This window comes from Cyprinodon tularosa, unplaced genomic scaffold, assembly GCF_016077235.1.
Source record: "Cyprinodon tularosa strain WSP-4 unplaced genomic scaffold, ASM1607723v1 ctg791, whole genome shotgun sequence".
In the NCBI taxonomy this organism is placed as follows: Eukaryota; Metazoa; Chordata; class Actinopteri; order Cyprinodontiformes; family Cyprinodontidae; genus Cyprinodon; species Cyprinodon tularosa.
In genome coordinates, this window is record NW_024039553.1 from 436,803 (window position 1) to 463,512 (window position 26,710).

General features: G+C 37.2%; 2 protein-coding genes across 5 annotated transcripts; both read left to right on the forward strand.

The window, feature by feature from the left end:
• Positions 1-1,430: 1,430 nt before the first annotated feature.
• cmtr1 (cap methyltransferase 1) lies at positions 1,431-16,907 on the forward strand. Of its 3 annotated transcripts, none has more exons than XM_038271162.1 (24): positions 1,431-1,628; positions 3,298-3,399; positions 4,626-4,789; positions 4,908-5,066; positions 5,167-5,259; positions 5,350-5,421; positions 5,721-5,815; positions 6,377-6,449; positions 6,548-6,746; positions 6,837-6,955; positions 7,081-7,177; positions 7,272-7,404; positions 9,496-9,675; positions 9,758-9,814; positions 9,905-9,962; positions 10,110-10,178; positions 10,309-10,440; positions 10,525-10,650; positions 10,817-10,908; positions 11,160-11,228; positions 11,947-11,994; positions 12,128-12,240; positions 12,349-12,457; positions 15,841-16,907. In XM_038271162.1, the coding sequence occupies exons 2-24, from the start codon at positions 3,303-3,305 to the stop codon at positions 15,974-15,976; spliced, it is 2,490 nt and encodes an 829-aa protein (XP_038127090.1). In that variant the 5' UTR covers positions 1,431-1,628; positions 3,298-3,302; the 3' UTR covers positions 15,977-16,907. The 3 variants fall into 3 exon arrangements, with proteins under 3 accessions (XP_038127090.1, XP_038127091.1, XP_038127092.1); XM_038271163.1 differs by having other exon boundaries at positions 1,431-1,566; XM_038271164.1 differs by lacking the exon at positions 1,431-1,628 and adding an exon at positions 1,652-1,809.
• A 1,116-nt stretch (positions 16,908-18,023) lies between these two features.
• On the forward strand, positions 18,024-25,718 carry hebp2 (heme binding protein 2). 2 transcript variants are annotated; one of them, XM_038271172.1, is made up of 5 exons: positions 18,024-18,136; positions 18,298-18,442; positions 21,912-22,047; positions 22,540-22,720; positions 24,221-25,718. In XM_038271172.1, the coding sequence occupies exons 2-5, from the start codon at positions 18,368-18,370 to the stop codon at positions 24,402-24,404; spliced, it is 576 nt and encodes a 191-aa protein (XP_038127100.1). In that variant the 5' UTR covers positions 18,024-18,136; positions 18,298-18,367; the 3' UTR covers positions 24,405-25,718. The 2 variants fall into 2 exon arrangements, with proteins under 2 accessions (XP_038127100.1, XP_038127101.1); XM_038271173.1 differs by having other exon boundaries at positions 18,032-18,136; positions 18,308-18,442.
• Positions 25,719-26,710: the final 992 nt, after the last annotated feature.

Consider the following 26,710-nt stretch of genomic DNA (forward strand, 5'->3'; position numbering starts at 1 on the left):
ATAGATGACTGATAATTAGAGAGCGGTGAGGGAATGGCAGGTGAATAAGGCAAGTAATTAAGGTCAAATATCAGGGTAGATCATGAAAAAAACACTGAGTAGCCTCCAGCAGCCTGTATAAAAAGCGGGGTCAATATTAAATATTAGTTGAGTTAGATTTTTATATTCAAACTGAAATACAATCATCGAAGGACATCCATAAATATTGATAATTTTCACAAGCAACCGGAAGCAGCCAATACAACTAGCAGCAAATACATGTATTTTATTATCATTACAGTACATGTATACATGAATGAAAAATTTGTTATCAGGGCAAGTATAAAAATAATCTTTCCGTTCAGACTTAGAATTAGATTTTTTTTGTAATTTTGTTTACATGTAGTGTATACAGAATGAAATTCTTTTTGTACAGCTTTCAGACAGTAAATGAGAAGCAGCTTAGCAGTGAAATGAACATTTCCATTTCATAAAGAGCAGCAGTGATCAAATATAAATAGTGTTGGAGAAAAAACATGATGTAAAACGAATTGATATGGAAGTTCTGAGCATTTCAAAAATATATGACATATATGACAAACATATATGGTGCAAATGTGCAGCATTTTGGTGTTATCAGTGTGATAAAATGTAGTGTGAATTCTGGCCCAAGTGCTGAAAAACACATGTTAAAGTGCCCTCTAAGGAGCCAAACCATGTATTAAAGGATACTACAGTGGTCAGGATGCGCTATATGTATCCTTTTTTTCTCTCCGCCCCTGCTGTTCAAAAAGTCTATGCACACCACTGTCCCAATGTGACTACTTTTTTCATGCTTACATAGTTCAGCTAACTTTTTCAGTATGACTTTTTTTGCATTGAAAAGTTAATGTGTAATTAATCCTTTCCGGGTTAGGAAAATTTACATTTATGAACATTTTACAGTTAGATTAAAACTGTAAATGCTTATGTTCACTGCATCTATGTAGCTGTTTTAAAGATTGCATCAATTTTTTATTTATTTTTTTTCCAGTATCGGTGTTATTAACACCCATACACACACACATTTGACCTCACTTCAATTTTTCTTACATTAAGACATTTTAAGTATGAATATTTATTCATAATGGAAATATAACTATATAATGAAAGAATAATATTAACCCCCTGTGAATATCTTACAGAGTCATACCAGAAATAACCGCTGTACTTGCTGTTTGTAGGACATCTAAGGAAAAACAAAATAAATGTTCTTATGATTTAAAAGAGTATTAAAAATATTAAGAATTATATTATTATATTAAGCAGTTCATAGGTCAGTATTAGTAGCCCTTCCTATGGCGCGGTAGCTCTCAGCCTAAAGCAAGTGGTTGACCCCTGGTTCAAAGCATAACGTCACTTTTTACAAAACAACTCAAACTCCCATGTTGCAGTTGGGGCGCCTTCCGGAAGTAACGTCATCTGTTTGCGTCCGTCCAAGGAAAAAGGACGCTGAGCGGGCTAATTCTTTAGAGAACTGCTTTTTTGGCACATTTTTCCATGCAAAATAAAAACTCTTACTCGAACATTTTGAAACATTTTGAGACAGTAAGTCCCAGTCGATGTTGTTTCCCCACAGAAGAGTGAAGCTCTCCCCCCCCTCCGAGCTGGTAAAACAAAGAATAGTTGGCTAACATTGCACGCTAATAGCTAATGCTGCGTAGTTTCATTTCTTTGAAAACACAAAATGAAGTAGCCTGTTAAATCTATCAGTGCTTCTTGGTGTTTTCTACAAAAACATTGCAGACTGACATGGGCCTGTACTCAATACATTTACCACATAATCGATAGGTAATTGTTTGTGTTTGAAATTGTTGTCTGATATATATCAATGCGTGGAGTTCTTGGTGGGGATACTGGAGAATTTAAGGTCGAAAGTCGAGTTAATTCTTGGACTGCATTATAATAACACAAACAGCATTTAAAAAGATGGATATAATAATTAACTATTCAATTATTATAGTTCTGTATTAAGTTGCATTGCATAAATATGCAAGTAATGACAAAGGGTAAATATGATATGCTTTTTCAAAATTGCATTTATTAATTTAAGTGATTTGTCAAAGATGTCTGGTAATGAATCCTAAAATATGTGCTTACTTTAGTGATATCAGGAATTTAAATAGTATATATGAAATCTGTGTTGTCTTTGATCTTCTGTCGGTGGGATTTTAAATGTAATGCAAAACTACATTATTTGAACTATGTATTTATGTTCTTCAAAGTCATAACAAAAGTTAGATGCGAGCATCTTATTTGTATCTATTATTAAGCTCTAATGGCAAACCCACATGTCTTTGGAAATAACTAATCATTTGCTATGGGTTTGTTTCCTGTATTTTGTAATTGCAAGTTGATGATTTAGATTGCAAAACAGCTGTGTCAATCGTTTATCTACAATTTGTCCAACTCTAGATGTAAAATCTGCATCTAAGCCTATCCTTTTGCTTGTTGCTTTTATAGACAAAAAATTGGATGGCGGTAATTTCAGTAAAATTAAATCATAAATCTGATTATTTGTTATATTTGACATGCGAGTTATAGTCATACCCAGTAAAGGCAAGGTTGGGTAATATCAGCGACCAATTGATCAGTGCATCTCTATCGATAGAGACAGACTTGGTATTATAAAAGAACTGTCGCTGATTGTAACTATTTCTTTTTACAAACCAACCCCCTTGCTGCCATGACAGTGCTATAGCAAATCTCCCCTAAACAAGAACATGCATCTATAGTAAGGATGCATTATATTGTCAGCATTATCGACACTTGCCAATATTAGCCTTAAAACCAAATATCGGACATTGACTATTCCACCATTAAAACACACCGACACACAAGCGGAAAAGAAAGCAAGGGTTATGCCTGCAGTACCTGCGGGTTGATGATGATGCATGTAAAAAATTTTGGTGGAGTGGATGTTTGTTGAAGTTTCCAAAACAGCTGAACTGTTATTTGCAATGAATGCACAGTACTGGTAGGAGAAAACTATCTGTTAGTAGGTCTAGGGAATACAATTATTGGTATTGATTATTAGCTAGCTAATTTGTAAAATGTCAGCTACATTTTTCTGTATCGTGCACCCGTAATTTACAAAACAAATTTATAAGAACAGAACAGCAGGCTTATTTTTAAATAATAAAAGTGTTTGATGCTACCTGTGATTCTAGTTCAGCTAGGTATATCGCATTGTGTTTATACAAGCCAAAAGTTTGATTATTTACATTCATTTACACTACCATTAGTCTTGTTTTTAACCAACACTGTGCTTCATTTCAGTTGTAATGAAGAGAAGAGCGGATCCAACATACTCACCTCTGCAGGGGCCAAAGAGGCAGCGCGATGAAAGTAGCTCAGATGAAGAGTCCCTGTCTAGACAGGGTAATATATTCATGTCTACCATTAACTGAAATAAAATGTGTGCTTTAGGTTATGGTTAGCCATTTGAAACATTCACATAAATCCTCTTTTCTTGCTGATTGGATTCACTTTGGGTGTGCTTTTTGAATTAGAAATTTTCTCTGTGCATATTTACAGTTAGCAACATCTAGCATCATATTTTCTGAAATATAATGTAATCTGCATATTTATTTATTTGTAAGATGCTATTGTTATTTTAATACTGTTTTAAAGGAAAATTCCGGTTTTTAACACTTTTAGCCCATTTTCTGTAGTGTCCAGGATGAAATCGAATGATCGACACCAACATTTTGACGATTGGTCCTGTCTCTGCTATTTGGCTCATGCAGAATCCCCCCCTGGCTGCTTCAGAATGGCTTCCATAGTGAATGTCCGATAATGTCCTTAAAACAACCTTAAACGTTCTTTTTTTAAAATATGCTACTCACCGGGTCGTCAGCGCTGTTCAATGACGTTCTAAAAAAAGTTTCGTGAAGAAAAAACGTTCCTGTAGTGTTTTATTTAGCATTTTGTAAATCCCAGAACTATTTTTTCCGATACATCACAACCACTTATAAACTTCCGCTTCCCGTTCGAATCTGAAGCGTTGCACACTCCAGACCACTAGTTGGCGACGGTATCCTCTACCGTCAAACTCAAAGTCCCAATATGTCCTCCTCAAGAATCCACCTTTCGTATTCCATTTTCAGAGTTTTTTAAAGTGTTTAACAGAGACGTTAGCACCTCGACGTCGGAGTACACAGAGTGAAGCGAAAAGACTACAACTGTGTAAACAGGCCCCATTTCCGTTTCCGGTGGCAGCGGAATATTGACTATTCCTACAGAACTCAATGGGATTTACAAAATGCTAAATAAAACACTACAGGAACGTTTTTTCTTTACGAAACTTTTTTTGGAACGTCATTGAACAGCGCTGACGACCCAGTGAGTAGCATATTTAAAAAAAAGAACGTTTAAGGTTATTTTAAGGACATTATCGGACATGCACTATGGAAGCCATTCTAAAGCAGCCAGGGGGGGATTCTGCATGAGCCAAATAGCAGAGACAGGACCAATTGTCAAAATTTTGGTGTCGATCATTCGATTTCATCCTGGACACTACAGAAAATGGGCTAAAAGTGTTAAAAACCGGAATTTTCCTTTATATGAGGTTTCTATGCATGTTTCTCTGGTGTCGTCCTGTCCAGACTCCAGCCAAAATGACTCCCTCAGTGACCAGGAGGATCACAGACCGAGCTTTTCCATGCCGTCCATATCAACATCCTCCTCCTTTGATACCAAAGACGATGATGGCTCCTCTCAGACCGCCTCGAAGTTCTCTATGTACAACAGCGTGTCACAGAAGCTCATGGTAATTAAATAAAAACCTTGTTTTTTTTTAGGAGCTTGCACATTGTACTGTTTTGAATTCATAAAGTGTAGCATGCTGTGTTTTAAAATCTCCCCTAACCTTACTCTTTTTCCCACAGGCAAAGATGGGTTTCAGGGAAGGGGAGGGTCTGGGTAAGTTTGGCCAGGGACGCAAAGAGATCGTGGAGGCTTCCACCCAGCGTGGAAGGAGGGGTCTGGGCCTCACGCTGCAGGGTTTCAAAGGAGAGCTGAATGTTGACTGGCGTGATGAACCACAGGTGAGAAAAAACATTTATCTACCTTTTTTTTCTTTCTTTTATTTTTTCTTTAAAATAGTTTAATTGAAGCAAAGTTGTTTGCTTTTTTTTTTCTTCACAGCCCAGTGCTGTTGAGAAAGTTGACTGGTTTCCAGAATGCATGACGGAGATCCCGGATGCAGAGGAGCTGAGGGACTGGTTGATTCTGGGACCGGTAAAATACCAACATGGGCACTTTATCTGAGAGATCTGGATTTATACTTTTCCATATATTTAAATATTTTTTTTTTATATCTTTGGGCAGAGAAAACTAAAGATTGAGGATGAAACTGAGTTTTGCACAGAAGATCTTCTGCACACTCTTCTACGGTGCAAGGTGAGCTGTAAAAGTATTCTACTTTTATCATGTTCTTGTTATAACAATTAAAAGAAAAAAGCCCAACTAGAGCAAATCTAGTTATAGGCTTTTCAGTTAGTACATTTAAAAGAAAGTTTTAAAATCAGGTTATTTTTACATAAAGCATCTCAATCTCTAACTTTACCATCTAAATAAATTCAGCTTGCTTCATTCTAATTACAAATCATTGATATTTTTATCTTTCTTGTTTGTTTAAATGTTAAACTTTCTTGCTGGCAGTTTTTTCTTCATACTGATGTGTTTGTTTTTATATTTAGACGATCTTTGATGACCTGGAGGGTGAGGAGATGAGGAGAGCACGAACACGCTCCAACCCTTACGAGACAATCAGAGGAGGAATCTTTCTCAACAGGTAAAAAACAATATTGAAATACCAGCTTCAATTTAGGATTTTAAAGCATTTTTAAAATTTTTATTCTAGTTGGGTTCACTTTTGTACAACTCACAATTATTGTCCTAATATGGGAGTCAGGTATCATGATAAAACAGATTTTTTTAGGAAAACAGAATGTGTTATGAATTCTTTAAAATAACAAAGCCTGAAAATGATACAGATATTTTAAATTAATTAAATCCATAGGATTCCCCACTTTTGAAGTTCACAGGACCCACCCAGCTGTTTGCACCTTCACTTGACTCTAAACCTATGGCCTGTTAAAGCTGAAACCATTATTCAAATGCTTCAAAAGTTAAAACAACATTTAATAACTTTATGACCTGATTAATTAAATCGTTTTGCTACTATTACATTTTAAATGGGTCGAAAGCAAAAATAAAAAAGACGCAAATACTTTCTGACACCCTAACATTGAAAATTTATAGAAAACTTTGTCATCTTTGCCCCTTTATAATTTACCTCTACTTCTATGTTTCCATTATTTAAATCATGTTATATTATGTTGTCTGTATTTAGAGCAGCGATGAAAATGGCCAACATCGATCACTGCTTTGACTACATGTTTACTAATCCAAAGGATTCTCAAGGGGTGAGTGTGTTTGCTCCAACACAGCATCTCTGATGGATGACAGAGCGCAGGTCCATATAATCATCTGCTTTAATGAAAATGATGCTTTTATCATATAGAAATCGTTGGTGAAGGACCGTGAGGGCGAGCCTCTGTACTTCGGCGACGTCTGTGCGGGGCCTGGTGGCTTCTCAGAGTATATTCTGTGGAGGAAACGCTGGCATGCAAAGGGCTTTGGGATGACGCTGAGAGGGCCGTGCGATTTCAAACTGGAGGATTTCTACGCAGCTCCAAGCGAGTTGTTTGAACCCTATTACGGTGTGTTGATGAAACTCTCACCTCTCAGAGGGGAAAAGCTGATATTTCAGATTATAAATGATTGAGTGGATGTTTGTCTGTGTGTCTCAGGTGAGGGCGGAGTGGACGGGGATGGTGACATCACTCGGCCTGAAAATCTTAATGCATTTCGTAATTTTGTCATGGAGAACACAGACAGAAGAGGGCTGCATTTCCTCATGGCAGATGGGGTAAGATGACTTCTGAACAATATCTTCCTACTTTTACTTAAAATAATTAGAAAAAAAATGATAAGCCTGGAGAATTCGGTCTAGTTGGCTGAGATCTGTGTTGATGGCATTTGTTGATTTTGTAGGGTTTCTCTGTGGAGGGTCAGGAGAACATCCAGGAGATCCTCACCAAACAGCTGCTGCTCTGTCAGTTCCTCACTGCCCTCTCCACTCTCAGGACAGGTATGAGTGGGTGTGTTTGTCAATGTTTATAAAGAAACTCAGTGAATCGGCACACATCTTCACCTTAATTTATTTTTCGTTTATTTCCTCCTAGGTGGCCATTTTGTCTGTAAAACGTTTGACCTCTTCACTCCTTTCAGCGTGGGCTTGGTCTACCTCCTCTACCTCTGCTTTGACAGGATCTCCCTCTTCAAACCTGTAACCAGCAGGCCTGCAAACTCTGAGAGGTGGGCTCCGTGAATGTGAATACAATAGAAAATGATCAAGTTTGTTTTTAAAGCATCATTCGGAATGTTTTAAAGGAAAAGAAATGGTAAAGTAAAATTAAGTTAATCCATAAAGACAGTATTCTAATTAAATTAAAGATATAAACACAAAAAAATAGCTGAAACAAATACAAGAAAATAAGTTTGATCTTTTCGGGAGTTCTGCTGTGAATAATACCAGGTTTTGTCCTGATTTAAAATCTGTACATCTCAGATTTTAATGTAGTTGGTTTCAGAGATCAGGGGCCTGTTTTAGGATTCAGGTTTAGTGGAAACTCTTTAAGTTTTCTAAACCTGAAATCAGATCATTTCAGATTTTCAGAAGCTGATAAATGTCAGAATGACCACTTAAAATGTGTAAACATTTATAGGTATATAAAACTTAATTCTTACTGGTACAATTTAGTTTTTTGTACTTTTCTAAATTCAGTTTCTGTTTCAAAAATATAATTTAGAATATCAGTGGTTTTGACCAGTAAGAATCGTATTTTAGTGATCTACAAATGGAACAACAGAGGGAATAGTGGTTTTAATAAATGTCAAAATGGCCTGCTATAACAGACTTCATATAAAGGTGTACGCTAACTCGAGTAGTAATCTTCTCCTACGCCACCCGCCTTTCTGTATCTCTGCCATTTAAACACTTTCTTCAATGTTTCTTTCATTCTGCATTTAAATCTCTAGTTCCAGTGGGAAATAGGCACTTCCTGTTGCCTGTTGTCATGGTGACTCGTCGAATCGGACTCAACCGATAAAGGCTTTTCATACTTTTTACGCACGTCTTCAACTCTCAGTGAACCTACTCAGAGTTAATCAACTCTCAACAGCCTTTATGAAACTGAAAACTCAGAGTTTCCAACCTTAAGCGAGATCAATTCAGAGTTTGTTAAACTTGCTTTGTGAAACGGTCCTCAGTGCTCTTATTCAGTTAGAGTTCTAAAAATTCTGAATAAACAAATGATTAATGACCACCTAGATGAGACTTATTTAGGCTTTAAAGCCTTTTAATGTGTAAAGAGTCCAATAATGAGATTTAATGACGTATCATTTTACAGCTGTTGTTTTTCCATTACACAAATAATGACACATTTACGTACTTCCATTTCAATCCCATTAAGTTGGGCTGACTTGTCCTTATTGCAGACTTATAGAGACATACTCATTGTAGACATGTATTTGGACTGTAATAAATTTAATATGGAAGAAGTTTTTAGGTCAAAATCAACATTCTCCTTATATGAGAACGTTTAACAGAATGTTGAGAAGTGTAAACCTTTGCAATGTACGGTAGCTTTTAATATGGAACTCATAAAAATCTTTATGACTATAACATCTAAAGACCACCAAAGATTGAAAAGAGTACAGAGAAAAATTCCAGGCTGATGTGATACGGCCTATAGATATCTATATCTATACTTGATGGCATTTAGAATATTATTTCCCATTTCATGTTGGGTATGATTTAATGATGAAAATAATGAATAAAACTAACTATTAGCCACCGCTGTACAGTTTCTCTTTTGAAGTTCTGAGTTTAGAAAGTCTTTTACTTTGAAATCTGAGCTTTAGGCCACTAAATGCAGGTATAAACGTCTTACTTTGATTTATACTTTTTAGTTATTTAATCATGGTGACTTTTTGATGATAAAAAACATTTAAATGATATAAACAGTATTTGAAAAATGAATCACCTCTATCTCCTTTTAAAAATGAACATAATGAAATCTAGTTACGCAAAAAGTTGTCAGTTATCTTTTGTTTTATAAGTTTAAGAGTGGAAAGCTTGTTTGTGCAGAATGCAGCAGACGATACAAAGGAAATAGCAGAGGACCAAGCATAGATTACTGTTGGACCCCTATAGAACAGCAGAAAATGATTTTAAGTAGTCCAGTTAGGTTCTCCACCCATTTCTATCACTAACTGACCCTAGATGGTGATTGTTGTTTATCATCAGTAGCTGCCATCTCTGGCTGCAACATTGATCTTTGGTCCAAGAGGTTGTGGGATAATTCCCCCCTTGAAGTAAATCTGTTGTCATACTGCTGCGTACAGGTACATCGTGTGCCGCGGTCTGAAGCCAGGCTCTGATGCGGTCAGAGAGTACATGTTCAAAGTCAACCTCAAACTGAATGTACTCAAGGACAGGGACACTGATGTCACAGAAGTGGTTCCGCTGCACATCATAAAGGACGACACAGACTTCTTCCAGTTCATGGTTAACTCAAACGAGAGGTAGAGGATCAGCTTTCCAGTCATTAACAGCTGCTTATTTAACAATGATGCTGACGAAGGCTGTGTTCTACTGTGACTTCAGCCTCTGTGCGGTCCAGATCAAGGCCTTGGCTAAGATCCACGCTTTCGTCGTAGACCCGTAAGCAAACACACTTGGATCTATCTTTTTTCGTAGTTACAGAAGCAGATGTTCTTATGTCTGAAAATGACTGTGTTGCATTATTTAAAGGACGCTCTCAGAGCCGAGACAAGCCGACATCAGGAAAGAGTGCCTAAAACTTTGGGGGGTGAGTACCAAATTTAGTGCCCTTATATTTATATATATTTAGCTATATTTACTTTTAATAAAACATTCCAAATCCCCTAAATTATCTCAGTTGAAGGTGATTGTAGTTTTGTATGATGTTGTGTTTGTTACGGTGAACTGTTTCCAGGTACCAGACAAAGCCAGAGTCGCTCCCTCTTCATCTGACCCAAAAAACAAATTCTACGAACTGATTAAGGTCTGATATTAAATAATAAAAAAAAAATGAATATTTTTTTATCAGTGATATAAGCTGGTTGGAATAAGTATCTTAAAAAATGATGTAATTACTGTTGGACCTTAATAGTTTTTATTGTTTGTTGGCTCAGAATGCAGATATGGGCGAGTTCCAGGGGAAGGTCACCCCTCTGGACTGCAACACGCTCAATAAGCTGCGACACATTTTTGACTACAGGTGCATTGTGGGTGGCGGAGAGCAGATCTTCCTGCTTGCCTTGGGGGTAGGTGTGAAAACACAGCTCTTCTTTCTTTAACCTATGCTTTTAGAGTGGAAGCAGATAATCTGTGTGTTTTTGGTTGTGCAGAAGTCTCAGATATACATGTGGGATGGGAAGATGCCTCTACGCTGGAAGAAAATGGAAAGTTTAAAGCTGGAGCTGCCAAGGGAAACGCTGCTCAATGTGGAGATCATTCAGGAACTAAAAGGGGAGGTGAGAAAAGGATCAGACATTATTAAGAGCAAAATCAAACATCCTGTCTGGTTTTAGGAGCTTTTTATTAAAATGGGAATACCTGACTTCCTTTGTTGTTACAATAAACACACGTGTTTCATTTTTATTCCCTGTAACATATATAAACAGCATGTTTGGTTCTCAGGGTAAAGCTCAGCGGAGAATCAGCGCGGTCCATATTATGGATGCACTGATTCTTAATGGTACTGACGTCAGAGATCAGCACTTCAACCAGCGGTACGATGAGCTGACTGCAGAGTTATCTGGATGTCTTTTTAAAATAAGTTTTTCATTTGCCTTAGTCTTTATTTGAAGCATCTTAAGGAATCTAATGTTCCCTCAAAACATTATTTAAGATACTCAGGTTTTTGGCCCTTTGTGCTGTAAAACATCGAGAACAATAGAAAAGATAAAACTGTGAAAAGAGTTGAGAAATGTGACCGTTTACCAACATTTACTTGAATAAACTTGTTTTATCTATTTTTCAGGATCCAGATGGCTGAGAAGTTTGTGAAGGCGGTGGCAAAACCCAGTAGACCAGACATGAACCCCATCAGGTCATAACTGAACAGATTTGGCCGTTTTTATTGTTGTTTTTTTAATTAAACCAAAAAAAATCTGGACTTAAATTCTGAGTACCGTAATTTTCGGACTATAAGCCGCAACTTTTTCCCCATTTTTCGACCTTGCGGCTTATATAACAATGCGGCTAATCTATGGACTTTTACAGCTAATGGCCACTAGCGTAATACCTAAATCTATGGATTTTACCATCCACCATAATGACATCACATTTGCTTCAACACACAAGTACGGTAGCCGTGCGCGGGGGAATGCAGAGGTCCTCTGGAAGCAGACTTCTACCGCGAGTGGTACGAGACAGAACAACAGCGAGAAAGACGGACATTAAACATAAAAAACCTGCGGCCTATAGTCCTATGCGGCTTTTATATGTACAAATCATGCAATTTAGCTTCTGCGGCTTATATTCAGGTGCGGCTAATAGTCCGAAAATTACGGTATGTTATAATTTATTATCTAATTGAACCTGTTATTTTAAATGGAAGCAACTTATTTACATTCACACCAGAAAATGTGAGCGGAGCGTGGAGCAAGCAGCTTGAGTTCGCTCCGATGCGCTTAATTTGTAATATAACATTTATTTGATTTAAGTCTAGTAAAACTGGGAATTGCACGGTGCGGCGCTCCGTTCACATGCTCTGATTCCCACTGCTCCTGCTATTGTTTAACATGTTATTTTTTGTTTCCAAACAGAGTTAAGGAAGTTTACAGACTAGAGGAAATGGAGAAAATCTTTGTCAGGTAGAAAAAAATGATTTTCTATATAAGAGTTTCCACCTGGTTATCTATATGAGAATATTACTTTAGGTATTTTCATACTTTTGTTAAAGGTGACTGTTAAAAAAACACAAACTAATCAAATTGTGCTCTTCAGACTAGAGATGAAGATAACAAAGAGTTCAGGAGGAGTTCCTCGTTTGTCCTATACCGGCAGAGATGACAGACACTTCCTCCCCACAGGCCTCCATATCATTAAAACTGTCAATGGTGTGTATATGTGCTATTGAATATGGTATCTTCTACATATTTTTTGGTATATATCAAAGAGTGTGTTGAAATAAAGGAATAAAGACAGAACCTTCCTTCTCCCTTCAGAGCCTTGGACAATGGCGTACAGCAAAAACTCTAATAAGAAGTTCTTCTTTAATAAGACCACCAAGAAATCAACCTATGACATGCCTCCAAACGCGGCCGCTCCTTTTCGGTAGGTTTTCACCTTTCTGTGTGGTTCTGTAGTAGCAGAGTTATTTATACGCTGTGAAGTGGTAACAAACATTAAAGGGATAGTTCGGGATTTTTGACATGAATCTGTATGGCATCCCCATCACCAGTGGCATGCAATCACACTGACTTACCCCTGGCAGCATCCTGTGAGCAGAGTTCTCGTCCAGCTTTGGTCAAGCCGAAAGTAGTCCGGCAGGTTTGCTAGACCCAGCGAAATAAAACGTTTCTCTTCCCAAAACATTATGTGTTCAAAAGAGTGATATTTTTGCATCCCAAAAACATTGTAGTGGAAAAAGTCACACGTCGTTATCACTTGGTCCTATTTTCTCTCTGTTCGTATCAGTGCGCGCGACACCATGACCTGACAGCTAGGGCCTACCTGTTTGATTCGCGATTGTTTACTACTGGGGAAGATGTCTGACTACGAGAGCGACGAGGAAAACATCGACTTCCACTTAGAGCCAAAGGGATATCTTTATGAACCCGAGTACACTGACGATGAACTTCGACAAATGGAGTTAGATCGGGCAGAAAGAGAAAGGGTGGACAGAGAAGTGATGGAAGCTGAAGCCGGAGCCGCAGGAGCCTCAGCTGGAGCTGCGATATCCAGGGTGGCCGACAAATCATGGTGCACTTGTTTCAAGTGCGAATTAATGCAGACAGAGGTGGAATGCTACTGTTGCCACGAGTGGGATTTAGTAATGCCCGAGATACAGAACCTTTCCATTGATGAGGATGTCGGAGTTGCAGCAGCTGCTGTCTGCATCACAAACAACAGGACAAGTTGAGCTCGCTGTCAGAATGACGGCGCGCACTGATACGAACAGAGAGAAAATAGGACTTTTTCCACTACAATGTTTTTGGGATGCAAAAATATCACTCTTTTGAACACATACAGGTGCTGGTCATAAAATTAGAATATCATGAAAAAGTAGATTGATTTCAGTAATTCCATTTAAAAAGTGAAACTTGTATATTATATTCATACATTACATACAAACTCATATATTTCAGATGTTTATTTTGTTTAATTTTGATGATTACAAATGACAACAAATGAAAATCTCAAATTCATCATATCAGAAAATTAGAATATTACTGAAGACCAATAAAAACAAAGGATTTATAGAAATGTTGGCCAACTGAAAAGTATGAACATGAATAGTATGAGCATGTACAGCACTCAGTATTTAGTTGGGCCTCCTTTGGCCTGTATTACTGCAGCAATGCGGCGTGGCATGGAGTCGATCAGTCTGTGGCACTGCTCAGGTGTTATGATAGCCCAGGTTGCTCTAATAGTGGCTTTTAGCTCTTCTGAATTGTTGGGTCTGGTGTATTGCATCTTCTTCTTCACAATACCCCATAGATTTTCTATGGGGTTAAGGTCAGGAGAGTTTGCTGGCCAATTAAGAACAGGGATACCATGGTCCTTCAACCAGGTACTGGTAGCTTTGGCACTGTGTGCAGGTGCCAAGTCCTGTTGGAAAATGAAATCTGCATCTCCAAAAAGTTGGTCAGCTGCAGGAAGCATGAAGTGCTCTAAAACTTCCTGGTATGTGGCTGCGTTGACCCTGGACCTCAGAAAACACAATGGACCAACACCAGCAGATGACATGGCACCCCAAACCATCACTGACTGTGGAAACTTTACACTGGACTTCAAGCAACGTGGATGAAGTGCCTCTCTTCTTTTCCTCCAGACTCTGGGACCTTGATTTCCAAAGGAAATGCAAAATTTACTTTCATCAGAGAACATGACTTTGGACCACTCACCAGCAGTCCAGTCCTGTTTCTCTTTAGCCCAGGCAAGACGCTTCTGACGCTGTCTGTGGTTCAAGAGTGGCTTGACACAAGGAATGCGACAGCAGAAACCCATGTCTTTCATACGTCTGTGTGTGGTGGTTCTTGAAGCACTCACTCCAGCTGCAGTCCACTCTTTGTGAATCTCCCCCACATTTTTGAAGGGGTTTTGTTTCACAATCCTCTCCAGGGTGCGGTTATCTCTCTTGCTTGTACACTTTTTTCGACCACATCTTTTCCTTCCCTTCGCCTCTCTATTAATGTGCTTGGACACTGAGCTCTGTGAACAGCCAGCCTCTTTAGCGATGACCTTTTGTGTCTTGCCCTCCTTGTGCAAGGTGTCGATGGTCGTCTTTTGGACAACTGTCAAGTCAGCAGTCTTCCCATGATTGTGTAGCCTATAGAACTAGACTGAAAGACCATTTAAAGGCTTTTGCAGGTGGTTTGAGTTAATTAGCTGATTAGAGTGTGGCACCAGGGGCCATCAATTTTGAACCTTTTCACAATATTCTAATTTTCTGATATGATGAATTTGAGATTTTCATTTGTTGTCATTTGTAATCATCAAAATTAAACAAAATAAACATCTGAAATATATGAGTTTGTATGTAATGTATGAATATAATATACAAGTTTCACTTTTTAAATGGAATTACTGAAATCAATCTACTTTTTCATGATATTCTAATTTTATGACCAGCACCTGTAATGTTTTGGGAAGAGAAACATTTTATTTCGCTGGGTCTAGCAAACCTGCCGGACTACTTTCGGCTTGACCAAAGCTGGACGAGAACTCTGCTCACAGGATGCTGCCAGGGGTAAGTCAGTGTGATTGCATGACACTGGTGATGGGGATGCCATACAGATTCATGTCAAAAATCCCGAACTATCCCTTTAAGGACTTTAACTGGGATTTTATGTAACTGAATTAGGGCTGAAATGATTAATCGGATTAATCATGATTAATAGATTATTGAGATAATCGTCAATTTAGGATTGGAATAATCGTTAAATTAAGTATAGAGACCATAAAATATGCCTTTAGCTGACAGAGCAACCCAAGAAAAGCAGTAATTATATCTGATTATTAATTGATTAATTATTGATTAATTATTGATTAATTGATTAATTATTAATTGATTAATCCCCCCAAAAATCGATAGATTTATCAATAAGCAAAATAATCGGTACTTGTATCCCTAAATTGAACATCAGAAAGTTGGGCATTAAAGTGAAAGCATTGTTCCCTAGGTGAATCTATCGTGGCGTGGGGATGCTTGGTGCTGTATGTGTGGCAGCAGGAGGATATAACGTGTGTAAACTAAGGTGGACTGATTACAAATTAAGTCACCATGTATCCCGTTTATCACCATTTTCCTTCCACTTGTAATTTTGCACCACTTTTTTGTCTTTGTAGCTTAAAATTTTACATATATCTGGTGGTCAGTTACATAAAAAAGTAATTAAAGGTAATAAATAAATGTAAGAAGTGCAGAATGAAAGGATAAAAAAACAACCACTAAAATATCTGGTTTATGTGTTATTTGCGTTTTGTTTTTGCAGAGTTTGTTATGCTGAGCGACTCTTCTGGGCCTGGGTGGATGGAGTCATCGTCCACGATTCTCAGACCCGAATAGACCCTCAGAAACTGTCCAAAGATGAATTTTTAACCTTTATCCACCAGCATCACCAGTACTGAAGAACCACTAAAGATTCAGGAGGCGTTTAGTGATGGAGCACGCAAAGCCTGGCTGCGGCGTTCCATTGATCCGTATTTATTTGACAATAAAAGGACTGTAGATTCTTGGTTATAATTTATTTTTCATGTAGCCTCTCAACCTATTGTCTGATTCATCAAACTGCTTTAAGACAATTATCAAGGTCCTTCTTTTGACTACTTTCAGAAAAGCTCTCCTTTGTACCAATGATAGTAACTGGTCAAACCAGTCTGCCCTCAATACTGTACTGAGTCATACTGGCCTTTCACAACAAAATAGAGACAATGAAAAAGCTGTTGTTTTGACCATGCCTTGCCTTTTCCTGTACATTCATGTTTTTCTCTTCTTGTTCATGATCTGCTTTGCTGTGCTTTCATACATCTCTTTACAAATGACAGAGAGGTTTTAAATAGGTGAACTATGCATCTGCCTACATGGTCAATGTAGCCGTCTGTACTATTGGTATAATATTACTCCTCTTTGGAGAAGAAGAAGCTGGAGACTAAAACCAGCTGCACCTCCTTGCCTTTGTCTCGCTTTTATTTTCCCTCTAGCTAATGTAACAACCCCCTCCCCCCCCCCCCCCATTTTTGCAACCTGAAATTCAAAGTTTCAACTTTGGTTTTTGTGCCTCAGTCTCTGACAGCTACAATAAATCTTACAAACTGTTTTGTTTTTTTCTGTTAAGTGAGCTCTTTGGTTACTGGGTGTAAATAATCAAATAGTAAGGGATTATGGTATTGCCATGGCTTTGTGAAAGTGAAATATATTTTAGAGCTTTAATAAAGGCTATCTTGCATGTACAGTGGCCCCTTTTTGATTAAATCTATCAATAGATGTATGTCTTGATTTTTAGTTTCATAACATTAAACTGAATATTCTAGAAAAAGCCAACCATTTGGGAGACCTCATTTATTGGGTAAGGTCCCACTATGAAAAAATAAACAAGATCTAATTGTCTAAGGAATTTTCAGCTACCTGTGCTTTTTTGTCCAGGCGTATAAATAGATTAAACAGTCAGTTTTTCTTCAAAATGGGAAATACAAGAGTAGGCCATTCAAATACCTACAAGATGGTTGACTGCTGTCTAAAGGTCCATATCTACGATGACTTATATAGGGGAAAAGGTTTATTTTAATAAAAAAAATTGTAAGGTTTTCGAATAAATGTGGAGACATTGGTAATGCTTTTATATTTTTAATAACTAGATTAAACAACAACCCATAGTTAAAAAAAAAAAAAGCTTACATTCCATTGTATCTGCATGAGGGAAATATTTTTTTTTCCAATTTTCAGCTCTGATTGTTTTATCTTGTCTTTTTTTATAAAATAGTTTGAGTTGATGACAGGTGCATACACGAATAAAAGTCTAATTTTGCGAAAATGCAATTTGAAAAAAAATGGTGGACATGTATATATTTCTTTTTAATTTGTCAGAAATAGTAGTTTCAGGCTTAATTATATTCTATGGAAAATTAATAGGGCCACTGCAAAAAATTAAAAAAAGTTAACTGATTTTTAAATATCATTTCAGTTTAATATGGGTAAAAAGTCAATTCTGACTTTAATCTCAGATTCTGACATTTTTTCTCAGAATTCTGACGGCTAACAAACAGAATTCTGGAGGAAAAAGTCAGAATTCTGAGATTAAAGTCAGAATTCTGAGAAAAAATTCTGAGTTCTGAGATTAAAGTCTGACTTTGATCTTAGAATTCTGACTGTTTTCTCAGAATATTGAGATTAAAGTCAGAATTCGGACTTTTTTTCCCATATTATACTGAGATAAATATGAAAAATCAGTTAACTTTTTAGTTTTTTTCAGTGGCCCTAATCATTTTGTGTAATATTCTACTTACTACTTTAAAATATTTTTTAAGAGAAAAATAAAAAAAATAAATAATAAATAAAATAAATAATAATAAAATAAAAATAAATAAAATGGCCCATTTTGAACCTGCGACGATCACGTATTTTATTTTGAAGTTCAAGTCACTCAACCAATCATGAGTCAGAGTTCAGTGACAGAAACCAATCAGGAGCCAGAGTTCAGTGTCAGCGACCAATCAGGAGTCAGAGTTCAGTGACAGGAAGCGATCGGATCATTCGGACACCGTGAAGCCGAGGATCAAACGCTCCTATCGGTGGGTAATTGTTTTATTATTCTAGTAACATGTTATCAATGGAGCAGTGAGGTAGATTTAAAAGTGAGAAGATAAAGTTTATTCGGTGACACACAGAAGCCAGAAAGAAATAAAAACAGATGATGTAACGCTCTTGTGTAAGATAAAATGGACACCTTTAGCTGTTTGCAGGAGTTTGGAAGCTGAACATTGAGGATTTTCTCTAATTTGAGGACCAGCCGCTCATCAATCATGCTGAAAGCTATGGGACAAGCTTTATTCTCCGTTGGATTGAAGAATCCCAAATTCACAGCAGAAGAGTCCAAGGTAAATTATTCTCCTCATAAAAGCAGAACTTCAGACCTACACCTGCTCTGAGCTCCTGTCTGTCATGAGACCAAAAATATAACAGTTAAACTGTTAAGCAGTTAAATGATCTTTTATCTGCTCTGTTCTTTTTATTGGTTCAGTGAGATATCACTGACTGAACCTGTTAGATTAGAAAAATGAAGGGATTCTGTCTTTCCTCCAGTATACTGACAGACTTTAGTCACTATTTGTTGGGTAAATATGAACCTTGAACTTGTAACCTTTGTTCTGTTTACTTTTATTTTTCATTTTTGTTGCATTTGTGTGATAGTTGATACCCCAGATCTTAATAATCCTAAACAGAATAAAGTTTAGTTCAGAAAAACATTCAGATCAGACAGAAATATCAGAATGCTGCCATATTTTAACCAACATGATTGTTTTTATACTATTAAATGATTAAAAAAATAAAAAAAATAATGAAGGTGAATGAATAAAAAGGTAACCCTAACAAGATTTGGAGGACAGAATTATATGGATCTAAAGTATTTACTATTGTGGACATTTTTTCCTTTAAATACAGGATAACAACTTTCACCTTAAACATTCTTCTGTGCTTATGGAAATTAAATCGAAGGGAAAATTGATAAAAATTCAAACTGGTTGGTTAAATATATAGTCAACGCACCTTTAGATTTAAGAATTTGAGTCTTCGCTAAGGGACTTCAAATATTAATCCTAAAATTAGACTTAGACTTCCTTTATTGTCATTGCACAAAAAAAACACAAGGTGAATCTTGACAACGAAATGTTGATTACTTGGCTAACAGTGTAACAGAGCTAAGACCTTATCCCTGCACAATAAATATGTTTTCTATAACTAAGAGCTAACTATATATATATATATATATATATATATATACAGGACTGTCTCAGGAAAATTATAATATTGTGATAAAGTTCTTTATTTTCTGTAATGTAATTAAAAATCATGAAATGTCATACATTCTGGATTCATTACAAAACAATTGAAATATCGCAAGCCTTTTATTGTTTTAATATCGCTGATTATGGCTTACAGCTTAAGAAACCCAAATATCCTATCTCAAAATATTAGAATATCGTGAAAAAGTATACTTTTAGGCTATTCAACTAATCACTTGAATCGTCTAATTAACTCGAAACACCTGCAAGGGTTTCCTGAGCCTTGAAAAACACTCAGCTTGGTTCAGTAAACTAAATCACAAGTATGGGGAAGACTGCTGTCCAGAAGACCATCATTGACACCCTCCATCAGGAGGGTAAGACACAAAAAGTTCTCAATTTCTCAAAGAGCAGGCTGTTCACAGAGTGCAGTTTCAAAGCACATTCACAAAAAGTGTGTTGGAAGGGGGAAATGTGGCAGGAAACGCTGCACAACCAAGAGAGGTGATCGCAGCCTTACAAGAATTGTGAAGAAGAGCCGCTTCCAGAATTTGGGGGAGCTTCAAAGACAGTGGACTGAAGCTGGAGTCCAGGTATCAAAAGCCACTGTTCACAGACGTGTCCGGGAAATGGGCTACAATAGCCGTATTACCATGGTCAAGCCACTTCTGAACTCAAGACAACGGAAGAAGCGTCTGACTTGGGCTATAGAAAAGAAGCACTGGACAGTTGCAGAGTGGTCCTGACCTGAACCCCATAGAGAATTTGTGGGGTATTGTGAAGAAGAAGCTGAAAGACACCAGACCCAACAATGCAAATGAGCTAAAGGCCGCTATTGAAGCATCCTGGGCATCCATAACACCTCAGCAATGCCACAGGCTGATTGCCTCCATGCCACGCCGCATTGATGCACTAATCTGTGCAAAAGGATTCCCAACCAAGTACTGAGTGCATTAATGGACATTTTCAAATGTTTGATTTTGTTTTGCTGTTATAATTTGTTTTTTACTTGGTCTGAGGAAATATTCTAATATTTTGAGATAGGATTTTTGTGTTTTCTTCAGCTAATCAGCTATATTAAAACAATAAAAGGCTTGCGATATTTCAGTTGTTTTGTAATGAATCCAGAATGTATGACATTTCATGATTTTTTTTAATTACATTACAGAAAATAAAGAACTTTATCACAATATTCTAATTTTCTGAGACAGTCCTGTATACCGGTATATACATATATATTATATATTGCACTGAGTTATATAAAATTAAACTAAAATAAAATTTCAAACGTTTAGTCATTTGCACCCTGTAAGGTAAAGCCATATTTTAAGCAGAGTTTAGTAATTAATTAAAAAGATCTCAGTTGTGCAAAGATGTTATTAAGGAAAAGAATGTTAAAAAAAAAATAGATAAATAAATAAATAAAAAAATGTACAAAAAGACAATTTAGAAACCCTCTGGAGTGGCTTTAATTTCTGACCTGGACAGCAATGTCCTGTGTTTCCGAATAAATCATCCAAAGACACTTGACTTTAAAACTTGAATCAGATAGTCCTGCTTTAGGGTAAAACACTCCTGTCAAGGTGGATAAACCTCTGAACTGCTCTGAATATAACATTTGTTTACTGGAAAGCTGAATATGTACATGTGCTTTATTTGCATGAATTCGAAAATATGAATTTTACCTGTAGAACATTAATGTTGAAAAATGCAAACTTAAACAACCAATCAGGTCAATCCAAGAAGGTAATGTGCATAAATAAAGGGGCTGCATTACTCTGGAGGACTGCTACCAAAGAACATCGCAGGGTGTAAATACTTCACAGGGTATTTGTATTTCTTTTTCGATTAAGCAATATTTAAACCTTCATGCTCTCGCATTTCTAAAATTTGAGACAACTTCATGGCATGACTGAATGATGCAGATTGGTTTTCTGCAAAGTATTCAGACTTGGACAAAATTTATTGTCATTTTGTATACACAGTGTATACAAAACAACATTTTGTTACATACAGCTTTTCGACAGTGAATGAGCAGCTTAGCAGTGGAAAAAAGAACATTTCCATTTATAAAGTGCAGCAAACGGTATTGGAGTGAAATGGTGCAAAAGGTATTGATATGGAAGGTTCAGAGCTGTGCAAAAAAAAAAAATGGTGCAAAATGCAGTAGAACACTGAGTCGAGTTCTATTTAAAGGGATTTAAAAACGAACCATGTAGTGCAAGTATGATGCTGATCTCAGGATGTTTTCAAGTGTGATGCAGAGTCACGGTTTGTGACTTGATTAGGGTTTCAACAGTTCAGCATGGCGGCGGAGAAAAAGCTGTTACAGAATCTGCTGGTCCTGCATCGAATGCCGCGAAGACTCCTTCTAAAGGGCAGCACATGGTGTGAGGGGTCGCTGATGATGTTACAGGATCGAGACACGGAGCGCTGGGATGAAATGGCTTTTATCCATCTGCAGTGTCGGAGGAACTGATCTGATATTTTGTTCATTTGAAAAGATAATGGATAAGCATCATAGGCCTGAGCTCCAATAAGTGTGTTTGTCTGTGTCCAACAGAGCCAGGACTATGAGATCCGCACCTACCATGCTGCTAAGTGGGTGAGCACCACTCTGAGTGGGATGCAGAGTGAAGAATGTATAAAGACCGGCTTTAGAAAGCTCTTCAATTACATTCAAGGGAACAACCAAAACAGTGAGTCTGTGTGAAACTCTCAGATGTTCTTTGTGCCTCCAGAGTTGAAAGATGCACATTTTGTATTTATTATTTATACATATATCTCATTTGACTTAACAAAATATTATACACCTAATTTTTAGGAACCAGTCAAGTGAATGAAGTTAAAGAATATCTGCAATTTAAGACGAAGAAGTTGATGAATAAATGTAATAGATGGGGAACTTTAGTTCCTGCTCAGCAGTTTAGAGCTCAGCTTTCCTCTGACTCTGCAGTTTGCAGCAGCATTATTGATGATTTTATACATTGTTTGTGTTGTTCAATACTGAGGTGTGCAGCAGAAGGGGGGGGTATGCTACCTGTAAACTCAGGGTCTGATCTTTCTTCATCCACCATCTGCTCAGGAAGCATTAAACACCAAAGTGATGCATTCAAACACCAGCGTCTAATTTCCCCAGTGTAAGCTCTGCGTGTGTTTAAATCCTGGCAACTGCTGTTTGTTTTTTTTAGAGGCTAAAGTGGAGATGACCGCCCCTGTGACGTGCCGTGTGGTCCCTGGAGCCGGCCCCGCCTGCGAATCTCAGTTTACCGTATCCTTCTACATCCCAGATGAGCATCAGGCAAACCCACCTGAGCCCAGCGACTCGGATGTGTTCATGGAGGAGCGGAAAGAGTTCACTGCATATGTCAGGTAGAAAACCAGCTTAAAGAGCCTGTTCTGCAAACATCATGTGTACATCTGCTAGTTTGAAGAAACCACAAACATTATAAAGAATCATGAGAGGAATCCTGCAAAATATACTATAAATTATTATTATGAGCAGTAGATGTTAATGATAACAAAATACAAGCAAGATACAAAGGCGTAAGTGTCTACAGCACCCACAGCCATGCCCGCATCAAGCCCAGGAGTGGCCCTCGTCTGAAAAAAACAAATAAACCCAGGGTTTTTAGTGTAACATTAGTAGTAGTACTAGTAGACTCGTGTCTAGGGCTGGGTATTTTCGCCAAAGTCCTGAAACGATTCAATTTTGATTCATACAGTTCTAAATCGATTCATTTCGATTCGATCTGTTTATAGAATAGTGAAAGTGGTTCAACTGCGTTTCAAAATACTCATGTATTTTATTTTTTCCTGTCATTTTAAACACAAAGTGCAAACTTGTAAATCGGACAGTTTAAACTTGAGATGTGTCAAAACTGTCTCAAAAGTGCAAACCTGTTTATGAAAAGTGAAAAAGTGAAGCCTCACTCGAGCAAGCAGACGTGACACAGCAGACATGCGTGAGCTGCATTATCTTCACTGCACAAACCATAAATTATTTTTTATTCTAATTTTTTTTTTTTTTTTTTTTTATCCTATTTAATATGTTTTTATTGATTGTATATCTACCTCTATATATCTGCATCTCTCTATATTTGTGCACTTAATTTTTTATAATTTTATGCTTTCCATCTCAAATAAATAAACATTAATATGTTGCCTGGAAGTTTGCAAGAATCAAAATGAATACAAAATAAAATCTTATTATAAACCTGTATTTATAAAACTGGAGCTCCATTGAGTAAATCCCTTATAATCACATTTAAACTTGATGAATTAGAAACAAAATACAGAACAAAACAAATAGTCAGACTGACTTTATTAGTTTTACTTTGTTGCACCTGAGCTGCTTTAATGAGCTCCGACAGCTCAGTGTGAAAACCAGCTGATCTCAGGCTGTTCCTTACATCCAGTCTGTTCCTCTAAATGGTTTTGATGTGTGTCAAAGCTGAAGATGAACTCAAAGATAGAAGAAAAACTAACTTTTTGGTTAATAAAAGCTTGTTTAATTATTCAGTTGGGTCCTCACAAAGCAAAACAGATCCCAGCCCGATTTATTTTTACTGCCTAAGGCGGAGGTCTTCAACAGGGGGTCCACGGAGGTACTGCATGGGGGTTGCCAAAGTTTAGGTTGATTAGACTTTATTTTTTTTATATTCCCCCTACAATTCTTTCCACTAATTGAAATATCTCTAAATACATATAACATGAATTCAACACACTGTAGTAAACAGATAAATGGAGGCAGAAGATGCTTAAAATATTTTGGTGTACCCCTTGCAATGCACTCACCGACCACTAGGAGGTACGCTTACCTCCTAGTGGGAGTCACTGCTGCAGGGTGTTAATCCTACTCCTTTTTTCCAGGACGTATGGAGGTTTTGCCAATGAAAATACGAGGCGGGAAGAGCTCCTGAAGCATCTGGAGAGCCTGAAGAGGGACGGCGTCGAATTCGTGGACAAGCCGTACTACACGGCCGGGTACGACGCCCCGTTCAAGCTGACCAACCGCAGGAACGAGGTGTGGATCCTCAAGAAAGCAGAGCAGTAGTTGGGATCCAACTAGCAGCAGCTTCTGAAGAATGATGAAAAAGGAGGAGTTTATAAATTTTACAAAAACCTACTGATGTTGATGACCAAATACTTGAAAAACCTTAATAATAGAAAATGTCCAGCAGGGGGGGAACCAAGTGGAAAGAGTGCCTTGATTATTATTATTTTTCTTTCCTATAATACAATGAATATACCATAATTTTGTGATTTCTTTTTTTTTTATCATATTATTGACTGTTTAAAAGGGATTTTTTTTTTTACATTTGAGCTTAATTACTAGTTAAAATGTTATTTTGAATTTGAAAGGATCTAGTTTTTAAAAGCCAAGTTTTTTTTCTTTTTAAGCAGCTGCTGCGATGGTCCATGGACCAAGAATCAGAGAACCTAGTCCATCTCATGTCAGAAAGTCTCAGAACTCTCTTATAATGTTTAGGATCATGATGCTTCTTTATTTTTCAGTGCCTTACTGACGTCTCTTTCAGCACTTTCTTGTTTTCTGATCACATGTAAAAAATTATTTTGCTATTAGTTCTGGAATCTGATCAGCAGTTCTAACACATGACCAAGGTAAACACTTTCTTTGGAGCTCTGGCTTTTTACCTGTAAACCTCCAGTCTCAAGTCTTCTACTCCTTCACATTTGGCTCCATCTTTCTACACGATTGAAAACAATCCCCACAGCATGATGTTTTCATCACCTAGCTTTACTATATATTTACTTTTCCTCCACACCAATCATTTTGCATAACATTTAATGTTGTTCTTATCCGAGCAGAGCGTTGTTTTCCACGTGTGGCCTCTGCATTGGGAAAACAGCCGACGGCTTTTCCATGAAGCCTGATCTGAGCTGAGAATGTTTTCCGTTCCACCACAGCAGCAAACCTAGAGGAAATGGAGACCTTTTGTTTTATAGAAATCAGATTATTAATTTTAGTATGACCAGAAAAAAATTATTAAATGAACCTTTGTGCTTAACTTTGAAGGTTTGTTGCAGCTTTTTCAGTCGTCCACCAGTTTGATTAATCCCTGTTTATCTGCTCTCAGACCTCACTCACATCCTCTCCTATCAGATCCATCATGATAAACGACTAAGTATCTATTTCTGGACTTGTCATGTCACACGTAAAGTTGGCAGGTGGTGCCTGGAGCCTCCAACCTGCAAACCTTTTAGATATCTGGGAGTAATTATAAGCACTAACATGATAATGCCTTGTTTACATGAGTAATTATGTTTTTTTCAGAGAAACTAACGCTGATTATCTGCTTCTATTTGATGTTGAATGTAAAGTTATTTTATCGTTAATAAAAAAAAATGAAATGATTCAAGTTTCTCTTTTATTTAATTTCACAGATACCATTTTGTTTCATTTAATTTGTGATGCGTAAAATTTGCGATTGCACTCAAGACAACGGTGACCTTTCATCAGCCGGATTAGATCTTCTCCGCTGTTCGCTCTGCCCTTTATCCTCGCTCCCCTTCCTCATCCTCCTAAGGTTTATCTCTGCTGAGTCAGTGGTTTTATTTGTGGCAGGACGGTGCCCCGGATCATGTTCGGAAAAATCAGCAGAATTTTTTTTTTTTTTTCCTATTTTCTCTTTTAGTAAAAAACAAACACACCCTCCTAGTTTTAATGTTGATTCATGGCGCTCGCTGAGGCGCAGCATTAGCACCAGGAACAAATCTAAAATTAGGGGTTTTAATCTAAACACCACAGATGGGCGTTTTGACTGTATCCCTGCTGCGTGAGCTAATTTGGATGGAAAGCAAACCTGGTTTTCTGGTGTTTGACTGTGTGTTATAGTATGCCAGCCTTCAGTATGAAAGGTTATTTTAGTTTGAAGGAACTAGATAGACTAAACAAAGCACCACTCAGATACCCAGCTTTCTATTGATTGGCTCTGATCAGTGATCAACATCACTGATCAGAGCCAATCAATTACAAAATATGAAGGGTCCTGGGTCCAGAACTGGGATTCTAAAGATTAGAGGGCGAATACTCTGTCATTTTAAGCCCATTTTTATATTAAATTAAGAGCAAATAACAGAAGAATGGATTGAAAAAAATTACTGCTTCTTTCCATGGATGGACAAACGGATTGATGTAGAAAAGAAATATGGTTTGGATGGACAAACTGAGGTCTGATAAGTCAACAGATGGATGAATGAAGACAAAGGGACGTTGAAATAGAACACTGGATTAAGTAGGAAACATGCTAAAAAAAATAGAGCATGTAAACAACATAACGTGGATTAAATGATACTTTACTGAAATTAAATCTTAGGAAGGGACACTGATTGAAAATT